Source organism: Entelurus aequoreus, linkage group LG09 (assembly GCF_033978785.1).
Source record: "Entelurus aequoreus isolate RoL-2023_Sb linkage group LG09, RoL_Eaeq_v1.1, whole genome shotgun sequence".
NCBI classification, from domain to species: domain Eukaryota; kingdom Metazoa; phylum Chordata; class Actinopteri; order Syngnathiformes; family Syngnathidae; genus Entelurus; species Entelurus aequoreus.
In genome coordinates, this window is record NC_084739.1 from 41598498 (window position 1) to 41620836 (window position 22339).

The 22339-nt window shown below is 39.0% G+C and overlaps 1 protein-coding gene across 1 annotated transcript; it reads right to left on the reverse strand.

Annotated features, from left to right (window-relative positions):
* Positions 1–12358: 12358 nt before the first annotated feature.
* On the reverse strand, positions 12359–16182 carry LOC133656858 (uncharacterized). Its single transcript, XM_062057718.1, has 14 exons — positions 16082–16182; positions 15775–15953; positions 15375–15478; positions 15187–15281; positions 15028–15108; positions 14775–14894; positions 14442–14522; positions 14186–14263; positions 13784–13841; positions 13584–13644; positions 13446–13496; positions 13150–13194; positions 12634–13065; positions 12359–12401 (listed from the first exon to the last, which is right to left on the reverse strand). The coding sequence occupies exons 1-13, from the start codon at positions 16160–16162 to the stop codon at positions 13023–13025; spliced, it is 1077 nt and encodes a 358-aa protein (XP_061913702.1). The 5' UTR covers positions 16163–16182; the 3' UTR covers positions 12359–12401; positions 12634–13022.
* Positions 16183–22339: the final 6157 nt, after the last annotated feature.

Below are 22339 nucleotides of genomic sequence, written 5' to 3' on the forward strand. Positions count from 1 at the left end.
GTAAGACCACAGCTATCAATTATAGTCTGGAGCGCCACGCATGGAGGGTCCAATTGGGTATTCATATGGATATTAAATATATAGTAATATATAATTAATATATAAATATAATATACCGGAGGGGGGGGGGGGTGTTGTTAAGGTTTAAGGTTTAGGAGAAATGGGGTCCAAAGCCTCCTGATACCCATAACGCCCCTTGGGCCATGTCCACACGAACGCAGTTTCAAAAACGCATATCTGGGGTTAAAATGATCTTCATCCACACAAGTGTAGTTTGAAAACTGTCTCTTTCTACACACAACACATACACATTCTGTCATGCACCTTTTGTCCAATCAGAAGCCCGGAAAAGCAGCCACTGCTGACTTAGTGGCATTACACCTATGTTATTATAATGTTTATTTTCATGTACTAGACATACAGTTCAGTTCAGTTCAATTTCAGTTTATTTCGAACATGCATACGATACATACATTTCCAGTTGTTTCATTACAGCACACCTGAAAAGGAGTAGGAAAAAGCAGAGCTCATTTAATCCTACCCCTTTTCATACCATAGCAATTTTATCCCATTCCCTTGTTCTCTGTTAGAACAGTGAATAAATAAATAATAAATAAATAATATACCATAGTAGCCTTCTACCATCCTAGTCATGTCCGTTGTGTCCTTGGGCAAGACACTTCACCCTTGCTCCTGATGGCTGCTGGTTAGCGCCTTGCATGGCAGCACCCGCCATCAGTGTGTGAATGTGTGTGTGAATGGATGAATGTGGAAATACTGTCAAAACGCTTTGAGTACCTTGAAGGTAGAAAAGCGCTATACAAGTATAACCCATTTATCATTTATTTATTTAGGCAAACAAATATTAAATACATAAATAATCTTTGCCTCAAAAAAAAAAAAAAAAGGATTCAAGTTGTTCATCATAATTATTTTTCTGTGTACTTTGTGAACACGTGTAGTTTGAACAGTCTCAAACTGAATCATATCGGTGCTTTGTTTCATTTATTTGGTAATCCGTTCCATAATTTAATTCCACATACAGATATGCTAAAGGATTTAAGTGTTGTACGAGCATACAAATGTTTTAAATTAGATTGTCCTCTAAGGTTATATTTCTCCTCTTTTGTTGAGAAGAATTGTTGTACATTCTTGGGTAGCAGGTTATAGTTTGCTTTGTACATAATTTTAGCTGTTTGCAAATGCAACAAGTCGTTGAATTTCAATATTTTTGATTCAATAAATAAAGGGTTTGTAAGTTCTCCATATTCTACATTATGTATTATTGTAATTGATCTATTTTGTAACACTGTTAGTGAATGAAGTGCACATTTGTAGTTGTTTGTCCATATTTCTGCACAAAAAACTCAGCTATGGTAACACTAGCGAACAGTAGAGAAAATGAAGTGATTTTTGGTCGAGAAAATATTTTGATTTATTCATGATTGACCTGTTTCTTGCTACTTTGTTGTATATTTTTTTCATGAAAAAGAAAGCCCTTTTGCATGTTAAGTGCCAAAAGCACACGGGCGTGCGAGTGATGCTGCAAAACTTTCGTTGAATTATAAAGCATGTAATGATCAATATAGAGATACATGTGCAACGAAGTGTATATTATCTTTAACATGAACGAGGAGGAATGATACGTCATTGTGGAGGTTTCCCTCTTGTGGTGGGTTTTTCTGATGCCGACAGATCTTATTGACACCGGTAGAAAGTTTGAATCACGTTTTTTATTGCCACACACAAGTCTCGGTTGCTTTTCAGCAATATATATTCTAGGATTCTAGGACTATTAGATAACAAACCCCAGCTGGGCAATCTACTCACCTGCCGCTGACTTCGAGGCCGGTCCTTACACACCCCGCTCCGCGGCAGGCCCGCAGATCACGGCCCCCTCCACAGTCATGTTTTTTTTTTTAGTCGCTCGGTCGCGCTCGGCTCCAGCTACACAAATGGAAGCAACAAAAGTAAATTAACTTTATGATTTGTCATTAAATAAGTAATATAAACATGAGAAAACGTTGCACCTTTCTGACACAAAGCAAAAAGTATTGCTTGTCAAAGTTGTCCCATCAGCTGGCGGTCCGACAGCGATCGTATCCAAAACAGCTGTCATTGGCGCTGGCCAGACTGTCGCAGAGCTCATTTTGATGTGTCTTTTTTGTCAGTGTTGAGTGAAAATAGCAGCATATTTACGTTCAAACCTATAGTAAATGCTCTTACAGTGTGCTTTAGCTTTGGAAATGACAGCGCACAACCGTGACATCATCACTGGAGTACAAGTCTCCGTTTGAGCCGTGTACACGCATACGTTGAGAGGAGAGGTTTGAAACTCTGCATTTTAAACAGTGTTTGCAAAAGTCTGCGTTTTTAAGGAAAAAAGTATGCGTTTGCGTGTGGACGAGAGGCTTAAATGCAGAGATAAGTATGTGTTTATGAAGTATCCGTGTTCGTGTGTCGCAGTGCTTTATCAAGACTGAAACTCTTCTGTGGTCGCTCTTGTGCGTCTTTATTTCGTACAAAGGATGTGCAAACTGGCAGTTGCGCAGAATGGCTGCGTGAAAAGAGGTGATTGCGCTACAGCTCCATCCTTCGTACTGTATGCTTGTCAACATGTATGGACTGTCAAAAAAACATATTAGACCTATTGTCTATTCAGCAATATCATTTTAGAATGTTTTAGCTGATGGATAACTTAAGGGGCTGTTAAAAATTAATGAAATTGATGTGTTTTGATGTTGGCTGGCCGTTTTTTAATGCCATTTTTTTTTTCATATGGGAGATATGTAGAGTTCAGGCGCAAAAAACGATAAATGCCGTTTTGTCATTTTTGAGCTGTGAGTACCACTAAATAGTTTACACCATTCTCTACCAGAAGGTAAAATAAAATGTTTCCGCAAATGCAACTAATCTTTCGTACTTCACTGTTGAATATTCTGTTTTTCTCCAGAAAAAGAATAGCACCCTGTTTTTTTTGTGGTACAAACAAATCCATGAGACGCATCAGTGTAATAGTAGACTGTAAATTGTAGACTCTACTTAACTCAATATGGTCATCTTGTTGCTTAGACTAAGTTAAAATTGAGTCAACTTAAATAGTGTCAAGTATATTACACTTCAAAACATGACTTGACATTCAGTTTGATGTAAGATGAACTTGAAAATATTAGTTAAGATAACTTTAAAATATGTTGGTTGAATGTACAGTATGTCCTCAAGTTCCCACAACTGTAAATCAAGTTGGCAAATGGTCCGTATGTATATAGGGCATTACTTTACCAGATTATTTGTTTGTGTATGTACACATTCAGTAAACACATTATCACATTCACCAAAGCGCTAACCACAAACTATCAGTAGCAAGGAACCTCGGCACAGGATCAAACTGGTAACCCTCCATTTGCAGCCTGTCAGTCTGCAAGACAGCCACTCTAACCACTGAGCCATAGACACTACTCACAATTTGTTTCTGTATCATGTAATGTTCACAGGAAAACATTACTTAAGAGAATTAAAAAAATGTTGGTTTAACTTTTTTTTAATCTGATTTTCAAGGTTCAACACTGCCTGTGACGTGTGTGTTGGTTGAAAAGCCCACCTTTCTAAAATTAACTGAACTTATCATTATGGGTTTTTAATGAGCTTCCGCGTTTATTTGTAGTTGAGGTTGTTATAACTCTTCTTACTTAGTTGTGATGGCCAATTTTGTCTATCAACTTGACATCAATAGTCCTGACTAAAAGCCAAAATCCCTTTTAACAGTGTACACACAATTTTATAGTTTGCACACTTTGTTTAGCGCATAGTATTTGGATCTTAGTAGATAAGATTTTTAAAACGATAACAGCCATCTGTGGCCTTACATAGTGTTTCCCTCAAGAGGGATTGTGAATAGAGCTGGAAATGCCCTTGTCTGTGCCACTCAGTCTGGTGATACAGAAGCTGCAGTACATGAACTGTAAAAAATGTTCAACCAACCCATTGGGAGGGCATGTGTTAAAAGAGATGCATCGCCTCTATCGTCCTCTCAGTAATTTACTCTTTGTCTCTACAAGGATTTGAAGGTGATGTAAACATCAAATGAATTGGAAAAACTTGGTAATTGCACACAAATAGTCTAGTCTAGAGCATATAACTGATTGAGCTGTGTGGTTTGTTTCACCCTGTTCTTTGTTTGATGATAGTTCCATTGAAAGTAGTTACATAATTTGACCATTAAATTATTCCAGTTCTGAAGTTATACGTATAACGAATAACTCAGCACTTCACAGGTCACAAGAATGAACGAAAAAAAATTCTGAACTGATATCTTCAAATATGCTTTATTGATTTAAAATTATGACAGACTGCAAAATTGTAAAGGTTAACCGTTATGTTTTTACAGTATACATTATTTTTTTCATTGATTTTCTTCAAATATTGTTTTATACTGTATATAGTGAAAGAAATGTGAAATTACTGAAAAAGCTTATGTCAAAGATCACACTACATTTAATTTTAAAGCCCTCTGGTAGGCATATGGCTAAACAGCTATGCAAACAACACACAGCTCGCCAAGTGCAAAGGTCATGGATCTCAGCTTTTAACAGAAATAATTAATAGGTTACGGTTGATATTGTTTAAATAATTCATAGAGTGGAAGTCGATGAAAAAGACAGTATAAAAGCGTCTTTTTGAGACGTGTTTTATTGAAAAGTATTTTATTTTACTCTATAAGGACAGGGTTGTATTATTAATATTGATATTTTAACTCGGGCTGTCAAAAGATTAAAGTATTTAATTGTGATTAATTGCATTTTGTTCATATATAACGCAAAATTAATTGTGATGAATCGCAGATGGATATATTTCTTATTATTAAAAAGTGTACCCTCAACAGATAATTTTGAAGTTTGTAATACCATGACTGCATTTTTAGTTTCAGTGATTTTTTTTTTTTAAACATTATGCTTTTTAAAAAGCTCAACACAAGATGGACATTAACACGCTTTTAATGACAATAAGAAAATTACCCTGTAGGAATACAGAATTCATATTCCTGCTGTAGGAGCACTTGCATTCAGAGGAGCTACACTTCCATGTTTAGATACCAATTTCCCGCATTAATAAAACAAAATGGGGATTAATACAATCATGCTTTGACTGTAAAAGTTGTATAGACCGTCATGAGACAGGTTAATTTCACCCAACTGATGATGTGTTATTAAAGTAGTAATCTTTCTACATTAAAAAAAAATCTTTGACAAAGCCTGATCGTAATGTAAGACACGTTTATTTTGTTACTATAGCTAAACTGGATTTAAAGCATTGTGCTTTTATTTCAAAGCCGGAAGTTGTCATGTCTGTGTGATCTTTGTTTTAGTCATGTTCGGTTTTTGTTTTTGGACTTTTTGTGCACTTTTGTTTGTCACCATAGCAACCATTAGTTTCACCTGGTTCACATGTCACGCACCTGTTTCAGGTTCTGAGTCACGCACCTGTTTTCACTAATCATGTCACTATTATTTAAACCGATTGTTGCCAGGAAGTCTCCCTGGCGACATCACACTCTCTACACACTCTTATGATCCATGCTGCTCTTTTTCATGCCCTTTTCTCGTCCAAGTAAGTTTTCTTTATTCATGCCATAGTTTGCAATTGTTGTTTTTTGTCCATAGTCCTGCCTTTGTGCGAGTTTTTGTTTGTATAGCCAAGTTTTGTACTTCCGCCCTTATGCGCGCCTTTTGTTTATTTATTTTTTGAGTGTTAATATTAAATCATGTATTTAACTTCACGCCATGTCCGGTCCAAATCATTTGCACCACGGGAGAACAAACCACGCCAAAGTCCAAGTCTTGACAGAAGTGTGTTATTGGTTTGAAAAGACATTTCTTGACGTATTTTAACGACATTGACGATGTTTTGCCAAAAAAAAAAGTTCCTCGCAACTTCCTGCCTGCCACATTCAATTTCTGTTGAGCTTTTATCCCATCTTACGAAAGCAGTCATAGTAACAATCTACATTTTATGTTATCAATGCACCTTGACTGTAATCTAAACACGGAAGTGAAGCTTCATCCACCTCCCTGAATGCAAGCGCGCAGCAGGCATTTGCTCCAGGATGTCAGGCACCAGACAAGAAACATTTCAACCATCAGAATGGAAGCTAAGTAGCTTATTGATGCCTTTCAGTGGGTTAACCGCAGTGAGGCTAATCACAACTGATTCCATCTGAGTGGATCATTTTGGAAAGACGATATAGGAATGTCTCAACATGCTCAATCAATACATATTACAGGCCAAATAATCCTAATGGAACTTGACTTTTGACTTGAAGCTGCCTCTTGGGTCAATGAAAATAACCAGACACGAGGAAGCAAAACCCGCACGATGCCACACAAAAAAAATAAAAATAGAAATAAATAAATAAATAAAGAGATATAAAAAATAAATAAAGAAATAAATGAACAAAAGCCTCGCAAGCTCAGCGAGGTCTCTGCCCGGGAATGGCAGTCCACCAGACCGCAGTCCCCGCCCCGAGGAGGCATTGAGGGGCGCGCCGTACTCCCGAACCCCAACCAATGCATGTGATGTGGGAGTGTATAAGGCCCCCAGAGTGTTTACTGTGTAGTTAAAATTAGGAGGTCAGCCGTTACAGCCAACCTCCAGTCCTTATAGATCAGTGGTTCTTAACCTTGTTGGAGGTACCGAACCCCACCAGTTTCATATGCGCATTCACCGAACCCTTCTTTAGTGAAAAATAAAAAAAAACATTTTTTCAAATTCAAGGCAAAGTTATATGTTTTTTTACTGCTGCAGAAAATGAACCGTGCATGAACATCGCCTTGTTTAAAGAACAAAACCAACACAGTGCATAAACTCACAACAAATGACACACCCGCAAATCAGTCTGACTTCTGCTGTTGCCTTTGAGAGACCAATTCAGATATGCGTGGCTTCACCTAGGCAAGTGCCACTCTCATGTCATTTTAAATAATAAATGATAAAATAAAATTATTTATTTATTTTCACAGCAAAGTCTGTTCCTTTTCTTCGTTTTCCACCCAGACAAACAATACTAGTACACAGCTCTTGAAAAACAATATTTTTTGTTATTGTCATTGTAAGTGTTCCAAAACACTTATATTAGAAAATAATCTCATGGAAATGACAGCTGTCATTTGATTATAATAATAAAACATTTAATCAGGTTTAGGACAGGTGTGCTCACATGTGCTCTACTTAATGTTCAAGGAGTTTTTTTGTTTGCTCACGCATATGGAAAATTCAAGGGAACATTGTTTGAGGGTATCCATTATACGCCGATAGGGAGAAGTTTTTATTCACACGATGAGTCGGGTGTGTCTTGACCTCCGCCGAACCCCTGAAGCCGACTCACCTGGGGGGGGCTGGGGTTGGAATTTTTTTTTTTTTTCATAAAGAAATACAATCATATGTGCTTACGAACTGTATCCCCGCAGACTGTATTGATCTATATTGATATATGATGTATATATTGTGTTGTTTATGTTGATTTAACTAAAAAAAAATAAAAAAATTAAAACTTAATTTTTTTTTTTTTTTTTTTTTTCTTGCGCGGCCCGGTACCAATCGTACCGGTCCGCGGCCCGGTGGTTGGGGACCACTGCTATATGTCATATGTCAGCAGCCAAAAGGAGCTTCCGTAACCTGTTTTGGAAAGGTTGTATCATATTTTTTTACACTAAGTAATAAATAGCAAGATTCACTTTGAAACTAAATTCGATTCTGAATCAATTGGTCACCTCAAAAATCAGAATCCTAATCGAATCGTAAATTGTTGGATTCCCATCCCTAATATTTAGTAGAAAGTCGGTATCGAAAGTTTACCTACAGTATATAAAAATGCATTCATGTATTCCATATTCTTACTGTGCAGCAGAATGATTTTGACTGCTGTTTGAATGGCTAATCTAAAGGGATTTGGAATTATCTCAATTCATGCTAAGTAGGTATCCTGGGGGCCATCAAATCCAATACCCATGCTGATGATGGCGAAACAAACCAGGGGCATCCATCATCTCCAATGACAGCTCAACCAATGAGTCAATGGCCTCATTGGGCAATTTAACACCGACTTTGATTTTTCAGAACCGTTTTAATGGCACTATGATTAACAACAGATTGGGGAACCAAATCTACGTAAGAATATAAGTGCATATTGTCAATTAAAACTGAACAGGGCTGTGCATCTTAACTGCAGACAAAACAAACTACTGTTAATTATCAACATTCCTTAGCCTAAGGAAGATGGTGGTATTAGTAGTCCTTATCCCCCCCAGATATCTTATTGATTGGACTAAAAGGAAATTCAGACGCATGACTAAATGGTGTCAAACATATTTACTATAGGTTGCCATGTCAACTTAGTTGTAGCAGAGGACAAAGGGAAATTGAAGTATGATAAATGTTAAACTAAATATTAGCCCCAGTTGTTGTCAATTATATTATCAATCAGATATGTTATATATTGTAATGTCCTGGCAAATAAACCAATTAAATCAGTGTGTTCAAAAGTCTGGACATGCAGCAAATTAAATACAATAACTATTATGCAGTACAACAAAAGGTTCAGGAATACAGTGTAAATAATATGCATATTTTAATATGTTGTGCATACTGTAAATACTTTCCAGTAGAATCCAAGTTGGCTTTGCTGTTTAATGTAAAAAATATTCTGCAGACGGATGCATACCATTAATTACTGGTGCATAACAGACAATAGTTCTATAGAGATAATACGGCCCGCGGGCTGTATACGGCCCGTTAAAATTGTAAATCTGGCCCGCCGGACATTTCCAATTTTATTTTTTTTTTTTACTTTTGACATGGAAATTGTAGCCACCATTATGTGCAGTGCTGTTTTCAAATTACCATGAGTAGTATTTCAATGGTTAGAATCTGCGCTTTTGAGTGATATACGTGTTATTACGGTAAACTACGTCACAGTCGCGCCAGGCAGACGAGGCAGCAAGCAGTGTGGGCAGAGTTTGTCTACAGAGCAGACAGCCTGGAACGCGGGTGTCAGGGACTACGTTCTACAGAAAAGTGATACATATAAAACGGTAGGTGTTTTTCTTACCTATTGTGTTCATATTTCAGTGTGTTTGTTGCATTTTTGTAGTGTTTTAAAAGTGTTTTTAAAATATGTTGATCGAGTAGGTGATCTGAAAAGCAAGAGAAGCGACGTTCATATAATGTTACAATTCAGTGTTTTACTAACTGTAAAATTCAATTGTTTTTATTTAGGTAGTCTGACATACCTTTTAACATTCAATCATATATTATTGTGACTCTTTGTATTAGTGTTCCTGAAAAAAAAATATATATATACCTGTATATATATAGTATATATATATATATATTTATATATACATATACATGTGTATATATATATATATATATATATATATATATATATATATATATATATATATATATATATATATATATATATATATATATATATATATATATATATATATATATATATAAACACACACACATAAATACACACTCACACCAACCATCAAAACATTTTTTTCTCTCTATGTGGCCCCGAGTCAAAATAATTGCCCAGGCCTGTCCTAGACTGGTAGCCAGCCAATTTTAGGGCACATAAAAGAACCATCCACACTCACATTTATACCTATTAACAATTTAGAGTCTTAGAATAATCTAACATGCATTTTGTGGGAACGTCAGAAGAAAATAAGATTAGTATTTAACCTAATTTTGATGGATTGTTTTCATTTTTTGGATTAGGGTAACTAATTGTATGCAACTTTTTCAAAAATAAAAAAAACTGACATAATTAGATCAAATGGGAATTCAAAGGTTTAATATATACAGAAAAGAAATGGTATGTGTCAGGGTTGCCCCTGACAGTTTGGTTGTGTTTTTAGTTTTTCCTCTATTAGTTGTATTTCCTGTCAGCGCTCTTGTTTTGGTTCTGTTTCCTGTTTGTCTTCCTGAGTGCTGTGTCCCCTCAGCTGTGGCTGATTGGCACCGGGCCACACCTGGTGCCAATCTGCCAGCTGCTATTTATACCTGCCCTGCCCTCCAGTCACTGCTGGATTATTGTAGTGTCTACTGGTCAATGTCACTACTACCTGTCACGATACTTCGTTGTAGCTCTGTCTACTTTTGTTCACTCCGCTCTAGTCCTAGTTCCTTCGTGTCACAGTAAGTGTTTTTGTTTGTCGACAGTTAGCCTTTGTGCTATTTTAGTTCATAGCCAAGTTTGTTCTCCGCCTTGTGCGCGCCTTTTGTTTGTACCCTTTTGTTTGTTTTTTGCCATAGTATTTAAATTAAATCATGTTTTCTCGCATAATGCCTGCCATCATCTCTGCACCTTGGGGTTCATCCCCAACAAACTCTGACAGAATAATCCAGCCTAACACGAACCTCGCAGAGAGGTCCATGGCGGAGAGGCTTAACAAAGCTTTATAACTGATGGCTAAATTAAAGAAAAGTTTGGCCGCTTTTAAAGCCCTCTCCCACCCACCCCTGTTGTCTGTGGGCCTATCTAGGGACGTCTGGGATCCGTCCCTTTGGGGGGGGGGGTATGAGTGGCTGTGCAGCTGGGGAGGCACAGCTACTCCTCACCCCAGTGGGTCTACAACAGATGGCGCCATCCCCTCCGGTGGACCAGCAGACGCCACCATGCTCTCCGGTGGGCCAGCAGGGGTCTCCACCATGCTCTCCGGTGGGCCAGCAGGGGTCTCCGCCACACTCTCCGGTGGACCAGCAGGGGTCTCCGCCACCCTCTCTGGTGGACCAGCAGGGGTCTCCACCACCCTCTCCGGTGGACCAGCAGGGGTCTCCACCACCACCCTCTCCAGTGGACCAGCAGGAGTCTCCACCACCACCCTCTCTGGTGGACCAGCAGGGGTCTCCACCACCACCCTTCCCGGTGGACCAGCAGAGGGCGCCGCCATCCTCCTTCCCGGTGGGCCAGCAGAGGGCGCCGCCATCCTCCTTCCCGGTGGGCCAGCAGAGGGCGCCGCCATCCTCCTTCCCGGTGGGCCAGCAGAGGGCGCCGCCATCCTCCTTCCCAGTGGGCCAGCAGAGGGCGCCGCCATCCTCCTTCCCGGTGGGCCAGCAGTGGGCGCCGCCATCCTCCTTCCCGGTGGGCCAGCAGAGGGCGCCGCCACCATCGTCTCCGGTGGGTCCTCCCACGCCGGCGGTCGAGCCGCCTCGCCAATTGCGGCGGCGTTCAACACGCCGTCGCCACCTGACTCTTCTCCGCTGGTTGCGGGGACATTTGGCCTGGCGGCCCACCTCCTTGTCCTCCCTCCACCCTCCCTTGACTTTAAACTGTTTTTTTTTTTGGGTGGGGGGGATTGTCTAAGAACGTTTGGTATAAATAAATGATAAATGGGTTATACTTGTATAGCGCTTTTCTACCTTCAAGGTACTCAAAGCGCTTTGACAGTATTTCCACATTTACCCATTCACACACACATTCACACACTGATGGCGGGAGCTGCCATGCAAGGCGCTAACCAGCAGCCATCAGAGGCAAAGGGTGAAGTGTCTTGCCCAAGGACACAACGGACGTGACTAGGAAGGTAGAAGGTGGGAATTGAACCCCAGTAACCAGCAACACTCCGATTGCTGGCACAGCCACTCTGCCAACTTCGCCGGTATCAATTATGGGAAGGGGGGCTACTATCAGGGTTGCCCCTGACAGTTTGGTTGTGTTTTTAGTTTTTCCTCTATTAGTTGTATTTCCTGTCAGCGCTCTTGTTTTGGTTCTGTTTCCTGTTTGTCTTCCTGAGTGCTGTGTCCCCTCAGCTGTGGCTGATTGGCACTGTCACGCCAATTTTCTTCCCATTACAAAAACCTTCCTAACCCCCATTTACTTCCGGGGTCATTTTCGCTTACGTCAGTTCCTCTTACGTCATTGACAGCGATCGATAGCACTTCGTTTGACTCTTTTTTTATAATACAGCGTTAACAAAACGTCTGTATTAATCGGACAAGTATTAATCTGACAAATTAACTTCAGGATATTCCTGACTGCACATTTGACTCGTGGACATATGTGGAAATGAATAACAATGTACAATAAGTTAATTCATTATCAATCAACATTATCAAACTTTATTAAAACTAAATGTATCCGTTAAATTCAGTTTTTTTTAGTTCTCTGTGTAAGTGAACTAAATTAAAATGACATTTATGTGCACATATGTACCTCAGTGAAGTCAGATGACCCGTGGTCAGACAAACGACACTATTTAGAATAAGAACATAAAAATAAAGAAAAACCTTGAGTATTTCTTCAAGACTTTAAAATGAGGCAAAAAACTGCAATGTAAAATTATTTTTTATTGTTTACAAATGTTTTGTTCCAAACATTGCGCGAGCTGCACCTAAAGAATGGGGAACACAGATAAAGGACAAAGCGTCAATTATAATCACAAGTGGTGGTCACCTCAGAAGTAGACATGTTATAGTGAAAAGCTCTTAAACCACATCAAGGTACAAGATTATTATTTTTGAACCAGTTATTTTTTCCCCAAGCTTACATATTTCTCCAATCATTTTTTTTTATGGAGCAACATAGGTATGATACAATTTATTCACTTTTGTGTCATTGCATACCAGTACTGTATTCAGTTATTCTTTGATGACGCAGTCGATGGCCTGGACTGAGTTCTGGATACCCTAAAGACTGGCTGAAGAATGCCCTGCAATAGGCCGCTCGCCTTGTCTGTCCAATAACAGAACCTCTGGCCATGCCTGTAGGGGAAATTGAAGAAAACTCTTCAGATTACAGTTACTAATCCATCCATCCATCCATCCATTTTCTACCGCTTGTCCCTTTTTGGGGTCGCGGGGGGTCGCTGTACCCTATCTCAGCTGCATTCGGGCGGAAGGCAGTGTACACCCTGGACAAGTCGCCACCTCATCGCAGGCAGTTACTAATCATGATAAACAATACATCAGATATTTCAAGAAGTTGTCCTACCCTTCAATGCCAAAGCGCTCCATTAGAAGGACACACCACCAACGCCGGATTGACTGCATGTCCAGCTAGAGCAGATATAACAATGGGTTCATTATTTTTACCTCTCAGAGCCGCTTATTTTGAAATCTTTTAAATATCTAAATACTTACCACACTGTAGTGAAAAGTATTGTCCGCACAGAGCCAGAGGGAGTACTAAAAATAGAAAATAGTAATTTTTCTGAGCACATGTAATAATTGTGTGATGAAAAAAATATTTCTCTACTTTGTAATAATCTACTAAATTGATTAAAAGAGCCGTCAACATCAATACTGGAAATGTGATAGATAGGAATATCTCTGGAAGCAATAATTGCAACCAAATATTTTTGTAATTTGATACTGTGTTTCACATCATTGTGGGGGAAGTTTAACCTACTCTTCTTCTTTAAAAATGCTCAACTTACCATGAGCATGAAAACACCACAGTCATTCCCCGAGGTCTGGCGTGGGATCTCCTGGTAATACACATTAGCACCATGAAAATGTATACAGCCTTTGGGTTTACTACAAGAAATTTATATTTTATAGAGTAAACCTATTACCTGCATGTCTTTTCCAGTGAGCTCACTCCAGCTTCCTGGGACGATGTGCTGCGCAATGCTCCTGCAGTAAAAAAGCCAAATGTGAATAAAATAAAATGCAAAAAGCCACTTGGCATATTAAAACATGAAGACAAATTGTAAATAAACAAGTGAAAATTCTATTAGAACACTGCCAAAGCATAAACAAAATATTGTTTCACCAGTACTGGTCCATGACTCTGTGGTTGGGGACCCCTGTAGCACACCACTGGAACATGGCTAGAATGGGAACATAGCCGAAAGAAGAACATGTCTAAAACATGAGCATAGCAGGGAAGGGAAAGATGACTAGAACAGAACCATAGCCAAAACCAGAACATGGCTGGAACAAAAAGTGGCCAAAATGGAACTGTGGCCAGGATTATTATAAAGGGATCTAAAGATGGCTCTGTACACCTCATCACCAAAACCAGATGGCCAAAGGGCAAACTGAGAGTCCAGCAAGAGAATTTCTCTCTTTGCCGGCCTCAACACCTACAATGGTCAATGCAGAAAGAGGCATAAATAATGTAATTGCACAAGAATTATAAGATATCTCCAGTATTTTTCTTTTCAACACTTACACAGAGAAGGTAATGCTCCGGCCCGTTGTGCTTGCTCCACGCTGGGAAGAGGAGTGCATCCTTTAGATGTGCATCCCTCTGTAGTCAATCAATCAATCAATGTTTATTTATATAGCCCTAAATCATCAAAGGGCTGCACAAGCCACAACGACATCCTCGGTACAGAGCCCACATACGGTAGTAAACATTTATGAATATTTTAGAAAGAAATTTCAGATTAGTGTAGCTAATATCATTCAAATTTCATTGTACTCACTGGAAGGCTTGACATTGGATCGACGTCTTTGTGCTTCCACGTTGGTACAATATACATGTTGGCAATGAAGACATCTTTGCCCTGTAGCAGTTTTGAATCCAAAAACATGAGGATATGTGAGGTTTTATATTAACCATTGAATCAGATTTTTTAATGACTAAAAGCAGCCTCTGTTGTGCAGCTCTAAGAAATCATACATGTCTCTGAGCAGCTTCCTGAACCAGCTGGAGGCAAGCATTTCCCATCGGTCATCACATTACAGATGTAACAAAGTTATACATATCCATGGAATAAGCAGTCAAGTGAAACAAACATAACAGTTACAGTACTGACCGTGGAGTCCATGTCTCTGGACAACCCCAGAGACCAAAACTCTTCTCGGGTTAAACACACCCCTCCCTCTTTAACGATCAGTTCCATAGCTGGACGATCGCAGGCCAAAACATACTCGAGCTATTCATGAGACAATTTTACATTACTCGACTTGAAGATAACCTTGGCCACTTCACAAAGCAATAAATGTATATATTTTTAATCATATACTGGCTCCAATGTCAAAATTTTACTCAATTTAAAACCTGCTCACCAGTTGTTTCTGGTCGGGGTGCAGCTCCTTTTTCCAGGGTGATGTGGGGCCAGCATATGTGTGGTCCGTGAAACAATGACACTGGACCTGTGTCAATCTTACAAATAGTTAGAAAGCTACATGTATGGACACATTAACACTTTTTTTCTGAAAAAGTACCTCAGTTTCCTCCTCCGATGAAGAAGTCAGCATTTCAGCATCTCCTGGAAGCACAGGGGCTGAAGGGGAATCCTTTGGCCAGCCAGGGTGAGTCCCTAAATGAGAGAGGAGGCATATTATGATACAGGGGAGGGATATTAAGATCTCTGAAGAAAAATTGCCTGTAAACAGCATTCAGTTTGACATACTCGGGCGCAGAGGTTTTAGTGATGCATACGGGGTTATCATATGCTTGGGCTTTCCATCCAGGGTCTCCAGCCTAACCATATTGTTTGGAAGAACCTCCATAACTCTGTAACATCAAGGGAATGAGTTCTGGCTTGGTCATCACCAATATGACAATCATGAAACATTTTACCAGTAACGTTGTGGTTAGAATTCAATATTGAATTCAAGCATGTGAGTACATTCAGACTGAATTATAGTCCTAGAGTACAATAGTCAAAGACCGCCATTTACTTGGTTTCCAATCAAATCATTTTTTCTTTGCAAATGTTTTCACAGATAACAATCAAACAGATGTATTGAGCTGAAAATAGAAAAAAAGCCATCAGCGATACTTTTGGTATGAACATTAGATAAGCATACCTGTAGATGGTCTGGCTCCAGTTTGGGTCCATGGTTTGCCCAGGTCTCCCTTTCTTCCTCGCATCCTTCTTGAGGACCTCCATTCCAGGTTGGATGATGAAGCACTTGACCCCCTTCTTCATCCTCTGCCGGTATGACAATTTCTGTCTCTCTTGGGCCCTCTCCACATTGTTGATCACCTTAATTGATTAAAGATGTTTAGATTACAGAGCATTTAAAGAAAAATAAATAACTAAATATTAACCAGTACCCATTAAGTAATCATCCTTCAACAGTACCTGTTGTCATACATCAACATAATGAGTACCTTTCCAAAAACGTCCTCATCCTGGCCAACTCGGAGCTGCACAAAGGCCTCCAGGGAATCAGCCTGGTCAGGAGCTACCATCACCTCAGGACACTCAGTTGTAACCTTTAACACATTGAAAGACAACACAGACTTCTAAGTATGAATGTATGGCTACAAAGACACTTTCATCTACACAGGAGCGTATTGTTTTGTTCAAAAGGCTGTGGTTATATTAGGGTCCTGGAATGTATGAATGGCACGAATATCATTTGTTATGGGAATATTTGTCTCACAAAATGAGTTTCAGATAATGAGCTCATCTAGGAATGAAATGAACTCGTATTGCGAGGTACCACTGTGTAATGAGCACTCATTTTGATTTGACCTACATAGAGCTCAATAAAAACAAACCACCTACCTCCGTAAACATCCGTGCCTCTCGACCAAACATCAGGCGGAAGGGGGAGTACTTGGTCTATGCCTGTACACAGGTGTTATGGGCATACACTATCTCCCTGAGGTTGTCCTCCCACTTCTCCTGTTGGCCCCTGATGGTCTTCCCAATAGACACTTTAAGGGTTTGGTTCGTCCTCTCTTCAAGCCCATTGGTCTGGGGGTGGTATGCTGACGAAACCCGATGTTCAATGCCCTTGAAAGCTACCTCAGCCTATACACGAAAAAGGAGTCCGCTACTTGTGTTTTGAGGAATGTGTGTGTCTGCTAAAAATATGGCCAGTTTAAACGTGCAGTTGTAGAAAAAGAAAGTTACCTCTTTCTTGAATTCAGTGCCCTGGTCAGTGAGGATAACTTCAGGCAAACCATGAGTAAAGAAAATGTCCCTCAAGGCACCACAGAAATTATATTAGTACAACTAATAATTACAATATAATTATATATATATATAAATATATATATAAATTATGCACTTTAGTGGCTTTTTCCCTTTCTGATTATGGCCATGGGTAAGTGAAACACCAAAATATAAAGAATACTTCCTTCACATTGGCTGCTGTCTTTTTTGGGAATGTTCTTGCTTCAACCCACTTGGTGAAATAATCGGTCAAAGTGAGACAATATCTGTTCCCCTTAGACGACTTTTTCACAGGTCCAAAAAGGTCCACACCTAGAGCATGAATTCCAGTTCTCAGTTTAGCAAGTATTTGAATGTAGACTGAGTTTTTGTATAGTTGTGCATGAAAAGGTGAGGGATGTGTGAATAAACCCACTCACCAACCATGTACCAAGGTGATACGACTTTGATGGGCTTCAGCTCAGGCGCCTCGGTCTTTAATTTTTCAAAGCGCTGGCAGTCAGGACATGTGCGCACCTAAAAGCAGTAATAAAGGGAAACATATTGTGGATATGATTTGATTCCACAACACTTTGCGACCTACTACTAACTACTAACCTGAGTGTTTCAACTAAAAATAAAAATTAAAAGCAAATATCTTCCTTCTAGGAGCTTGGTTACCCAATCCAATGTGTCCTGTGGGATGGACCGCCAATAAAACCGGGGAGCAATCTTCGCTTGCATCGTCCGTGGTCCAAAATGGCATGCATGGGCTTCGGTTAACACAGCCACTTTCTCCTCCTCTGTCCAAATGACCCTTCTGTTCCCATGGTACAGGACCTCTTCTACACAGGACAGCAGCACACACAATATTGTAGTGAAATGGTTTCAACAATAATGTTGATTAAAAGTACAGACATTTAACAGTATTATATATTAATTAATATTAGTGAAATGGTTTCAACAATAATGTTGCTTAAAAGTACAGACATTTAACAGTATTATATATTAATTAATATTAGTGAAATGGTTTCAACAATAATGTTGATTTAAAGTAGTACAGACATTTAATGTTGATTTAAAGTACAGACATTTAACATTATATATTAATTATCAACAATAATGTTGATTTAAAGTACAGACATTTAACATTATATATTAATTAATATTACTGAAATGTTTCAACAATAATGTTGATTTAAAGTAGTACAGACATTTAATGTTGATTTAAAGTACAGACATTTAACATTATATATTAATTATCAACAATAATGTTGATTTAAAGTACAGACATTTAACAATATATATTAATTAATATTTTTTGCACGTTACCACGAAGACAGAAGTTCCCAGCAGCGGCCCTAACATTCCGCTTGAAATGTTGCGAAGCCTGCTGGTGTTTGACATAAGTCCCCTGGGACAGATAAAGACGAATATCATCCAGTGACACCACCATTTTCAGGAGATTTGGATTTATCGATCGCTGGCAATGACGTAAGAGGAAATGACGTAAGTAAGAGGAAATGACGTAAGCGGAAATGACCTCGGAAGTAAATGGCGGTTAGGAAGGTTTTTGTGATGGGAAGAAAATTGGCGTGACAGCACCGGGCCACACCTGGTGCCAATCTGCCAGCTGCTATTTATACCTGCCCTGCCCTCCAGTCACTGCTGGATTATTGTAGTGTCTACTGGTCAATGTCACTACTACCTGTCACGATACTTCGTTGTAGCTCTGTCTACTTTTGTTCACTCCGCTCTAGTCCTAGTTCCTTCGTGTCACAGTAAGTGTTTTTGTTTGTCGACAGTTAGCCTTTGTGCTATTTTAGTTCATAGCCAAGTTTGTTCTCCGCCTTGTGTGCGCCTTTTGTTTGTACCCTTTTGTTTGTTTTTTGCCATAGTATTTTAATTAAATCATGTTTTCTCGCATAATGCCTGCCATCATCTCTGCACCTTGGGGTTCGTCACCAACAAACTCTGACAGTATGTTTGCCATATGTATTGAAGATTGAAGTTGTTGGAGAGATTTGAGCGAAAAAAGTAAATATTAATCAAAATTCACAATGATCACAAAAAAAACCCTATTAAAATGTTATATTTTATATTAATTAAATCATATACATTCAATTAAAAACTAAAACATGAGCTGTTGCATGAAGCGAGCAAACAATACTGCCAGCAGTGTGGCAGGAATAAATAGCTCTCGGATTAGTGACCAGGAACAGGTGAGAATCCTGACCACTAATCAGAGGCAGGTGACAAAAATCAGCACCTATGGCAACTAAGAAAACAAACGAGGGTGCTGAAACAGAAATAAACAGCAACTAAGGAAATGCCAAACTAAACATGACCCGGTTATCAGATCATGACACATTTAATGCCGTTTATTTGTTTTCCCCAAAGTAGAGTTGTCCCGATATCAATATTTTGGTACCGGTACCAAAATTATTTTGATACTTGTTGGTACTTTTCGGTACTTTTCTAAATAAAGGGGACCACAAAAAAGTGCATTATTGGCCGATACTTTTTAGAAGCGGTATAGTACCGAATATGATTCATTAGTATCGCGGTACTATACAAATTCCGGTATACCGTACAACCCTACCAAAAAGTGTTTTAAAAGTAAATGATTCTTAGCAAATGTTGTAATAAGCCCACATCAACATGTATTAACTTTAATCACAGTGAAAACAGTAAAAGTAGTAAAGTAGTTCTGAAGCATAATGTTATTTTTAGAATTAAAACACATGGTTAATGCTTGTATGAAAACAAGCATATATCTCTGAATATGATTTGAAAATATGTTTCTGTTTGGTTAAGAGCATTCGTTAGTCATGCCAGCATTTCAGGATTTGTGATTTTTGCTGCCTAAAAATACCTGATTTCACAGCAACTTTTTTTTTTTTTACAAAGTTGTGGCAAAGGTTTCACGACCACACATAGGTTGCGGGTTTTAATTGAATTTGTGAGAATTGGTGCAATCACAACATTGTGTCGGGTCATTGTAAAAAGTATTCAATTATTGATAGGAGCCTTAGGCTGATTTAATGTCAGAGGAATAAAACAATATCTAAGAGATCGTGAAAGTTTATTCACCATGACAGTCGGATATTGCAAACTATTATTTCACCCAAGGACTATGTTACATAATGGATGAGTGGTGTACTTTTGTGTGTGTATCGCTTATCCCAGAAAACACATATATAACATTATCCGGTATGGTTTACTTTTGTAAAACAAATGTATTGAAGTATATTTTAAGAAACATCTTTGTGTACATTTTCATGATATTAGTCATAATAAGCTTTCTTTTTTAAATCCTCCTGTAAACAAAGTTTCAGTTTACCAGCATGCTCCTTTGTGATTTGTGTTGTTATAATTGTTCCATACTGAAAAAGTTGCTATATTTTCACATGATTGCCACTTTAATTTAATCAAAGTGGATGAAATGGGTGATTCATTCTGCTCATTTAAAATCATATTAACAATGCGCCCCTCAACACAGTGTCCTGCAGGTTGGTTGCAGTTCATTCTGGGAAATGTTCCAATGATTAATGATATTTAGCTATTGGAGGGTGCATTATCGTCTTTGTTCTCCACCTTGGTGTGAATCTGTGTTGCTGACAGGATTGTGCCGCATTATCACACCGTGTATTTTACTGGGGAAGGTTACAAATGTACCACAACTGTAAACAATTGTGTACAGTATATGCGGGCTACTGGTTGTATTATGTTAATGTGTGCACATAAAAATGTATGTATAGACTTGAACACAAAAGTCTCCAACCTGAAAAAACCCAAAAAATAAACGTTTTTACAGTATTCTCAGTCTGTGTCTTTCCTTTTGAATATGAGACACTTTTCTGGTTGTGTTCTGGTTGTTTTCTTACGCTACTTCTCTTAAAAAAACTTAAACGACCGCTCTGACAATACATGCTAAAGCTTTTGATTGGAGATATATATCAATTATGCACAACAGGTGTAGACTTAGAACAGAATGTGTCAAAAGCAGACACATTTTTCATTTTAAAAGCCAAGTCATGATTTAGAACCTTATGTGCAGTGTGGACTAAGCAGCTTAAAGGCCTACTGAAACCCACTACTACCGACCACGCAGTCTGATAGTTTATATATCAATGATGAAATCTTAACATTGTAACACATGCCAATACGGCCGGTTGATAGAAGTATTGGTACCCCATTGAATACAATACAAAAAAAGCTCTGTTTTCATTTCAAAATTCCACAGTATTCTGGACATCTGTGTTGGTGAATCTTTTGCAATTTGTTTAATGAACAATGGAGACTGCAAAGAAGAAAGTTGTAGGTGGGATCGGTGTATTACATCGGCGGACTACAGCAACACAACCAGGAGGACAGAGATGGATAGCAGACGCGCTAGCCGCCGAACTCACCTTAACTTCCTCCGTCTCGCCGACCGCATCTGTGATCGGGTGAAGTCCTTCATCGCACCGTCGATCACTGGAACGCAGGTGAGCACGGGTGTTGATGAGCAGATGAGGGCTGGCTGGCGTAGGTGGATAGCTAATGTTTTTAGCATAGCTCTGTGAGGTCCGGTTGCTAAGTTAGCTTCAATGGCGTCATTAGCAACAGCATTGTTAACCTTCGCCAGGCTGGAAAGCATTAACCGTGTATTTACTTGTCCATGGTTTAATAGTATTGTTGATCTTCTGTCTATCCTTCCAGTCAGGGATTTGTATGCAGCTAAGTACGATCCTATCACGTTAGCTCCGTAGCTAAAGTGTTTTGTCGATGTATTGTCGTGGAGATAAAAGTCATTGTGAATGTCCATTTCGCGTTCTTGACTCTCATTTTCAAGAGGATATAGTATCCGAGGTGGTTTAAAATACAAATCCGTGATCCACAATAGAAAAAGGAGAGAGTGTGGAATCCAATGAGCCAGCTTGTACCTAAGTTACAGTCAGAGCGAAAAAAGATATGTCTTGCACTGCATTCTAGTCCTTCACTCTAACATTCCTCATCCACAAATCTTTCATCCTCGCTCAAATTAATGGGGTAATCGTTGCTTTCTCGGTCCGAATCGCTCTAGCTGCATTGAAAACAATAGGAAAATGTGAGGAGCCTTTCAACTTACTACGTCACGCTACTTCCGGTAGGGGCAAGGCTTTTTTTTAATCAGATACCAAAAGTTGCGATCTTTATCGTCGTTGTTCTCTACTAAATCCTTTCAGCAAAAGTATGGCAATATCGCGAAATGATCAAGTATGACACATAGAATGGATCTGCTATCCCCGTTTAAATAAAAAATAATAATTTCAGTAGGCCTTTTAAGTGTTTTGCCAAGCCTCGCCCAGTTCTTCTCATAATGGATATTAATATTGCCACTTTTATTCAACTTTTCAGACTTTTGTCGCTAAATAAAAACTGAACTGTACGTCATTGTTTATCTTATTATTGAGTTGAGATGATTTACACTAGTCTGCGGTAATAAATACCACAAAGCGCTG

Coding starts and splice junctions, on each gene's coding strand:
- LOC133656858 (XM_062057718.1), bottom strand. CDS start 16,162: ATGGTAGCTCCTGACCAGGCTGATTCCCTGGAGGCCTTTGTGCAGCTC. Junction 13,645..13,783: donor AGAGTCATGGACCAGTACTG/GTGAAACAATAT, acceptor TTTTTACTGCAG/GAGCATTGCGCAGCACATCG. Junction 13,497..13,583: donor TCACTGGAAAAGACATGCAG/GTAATAGGTTTA, acceptor GTGTATTACCAG/GAGATCCCACGCCAGACCTC.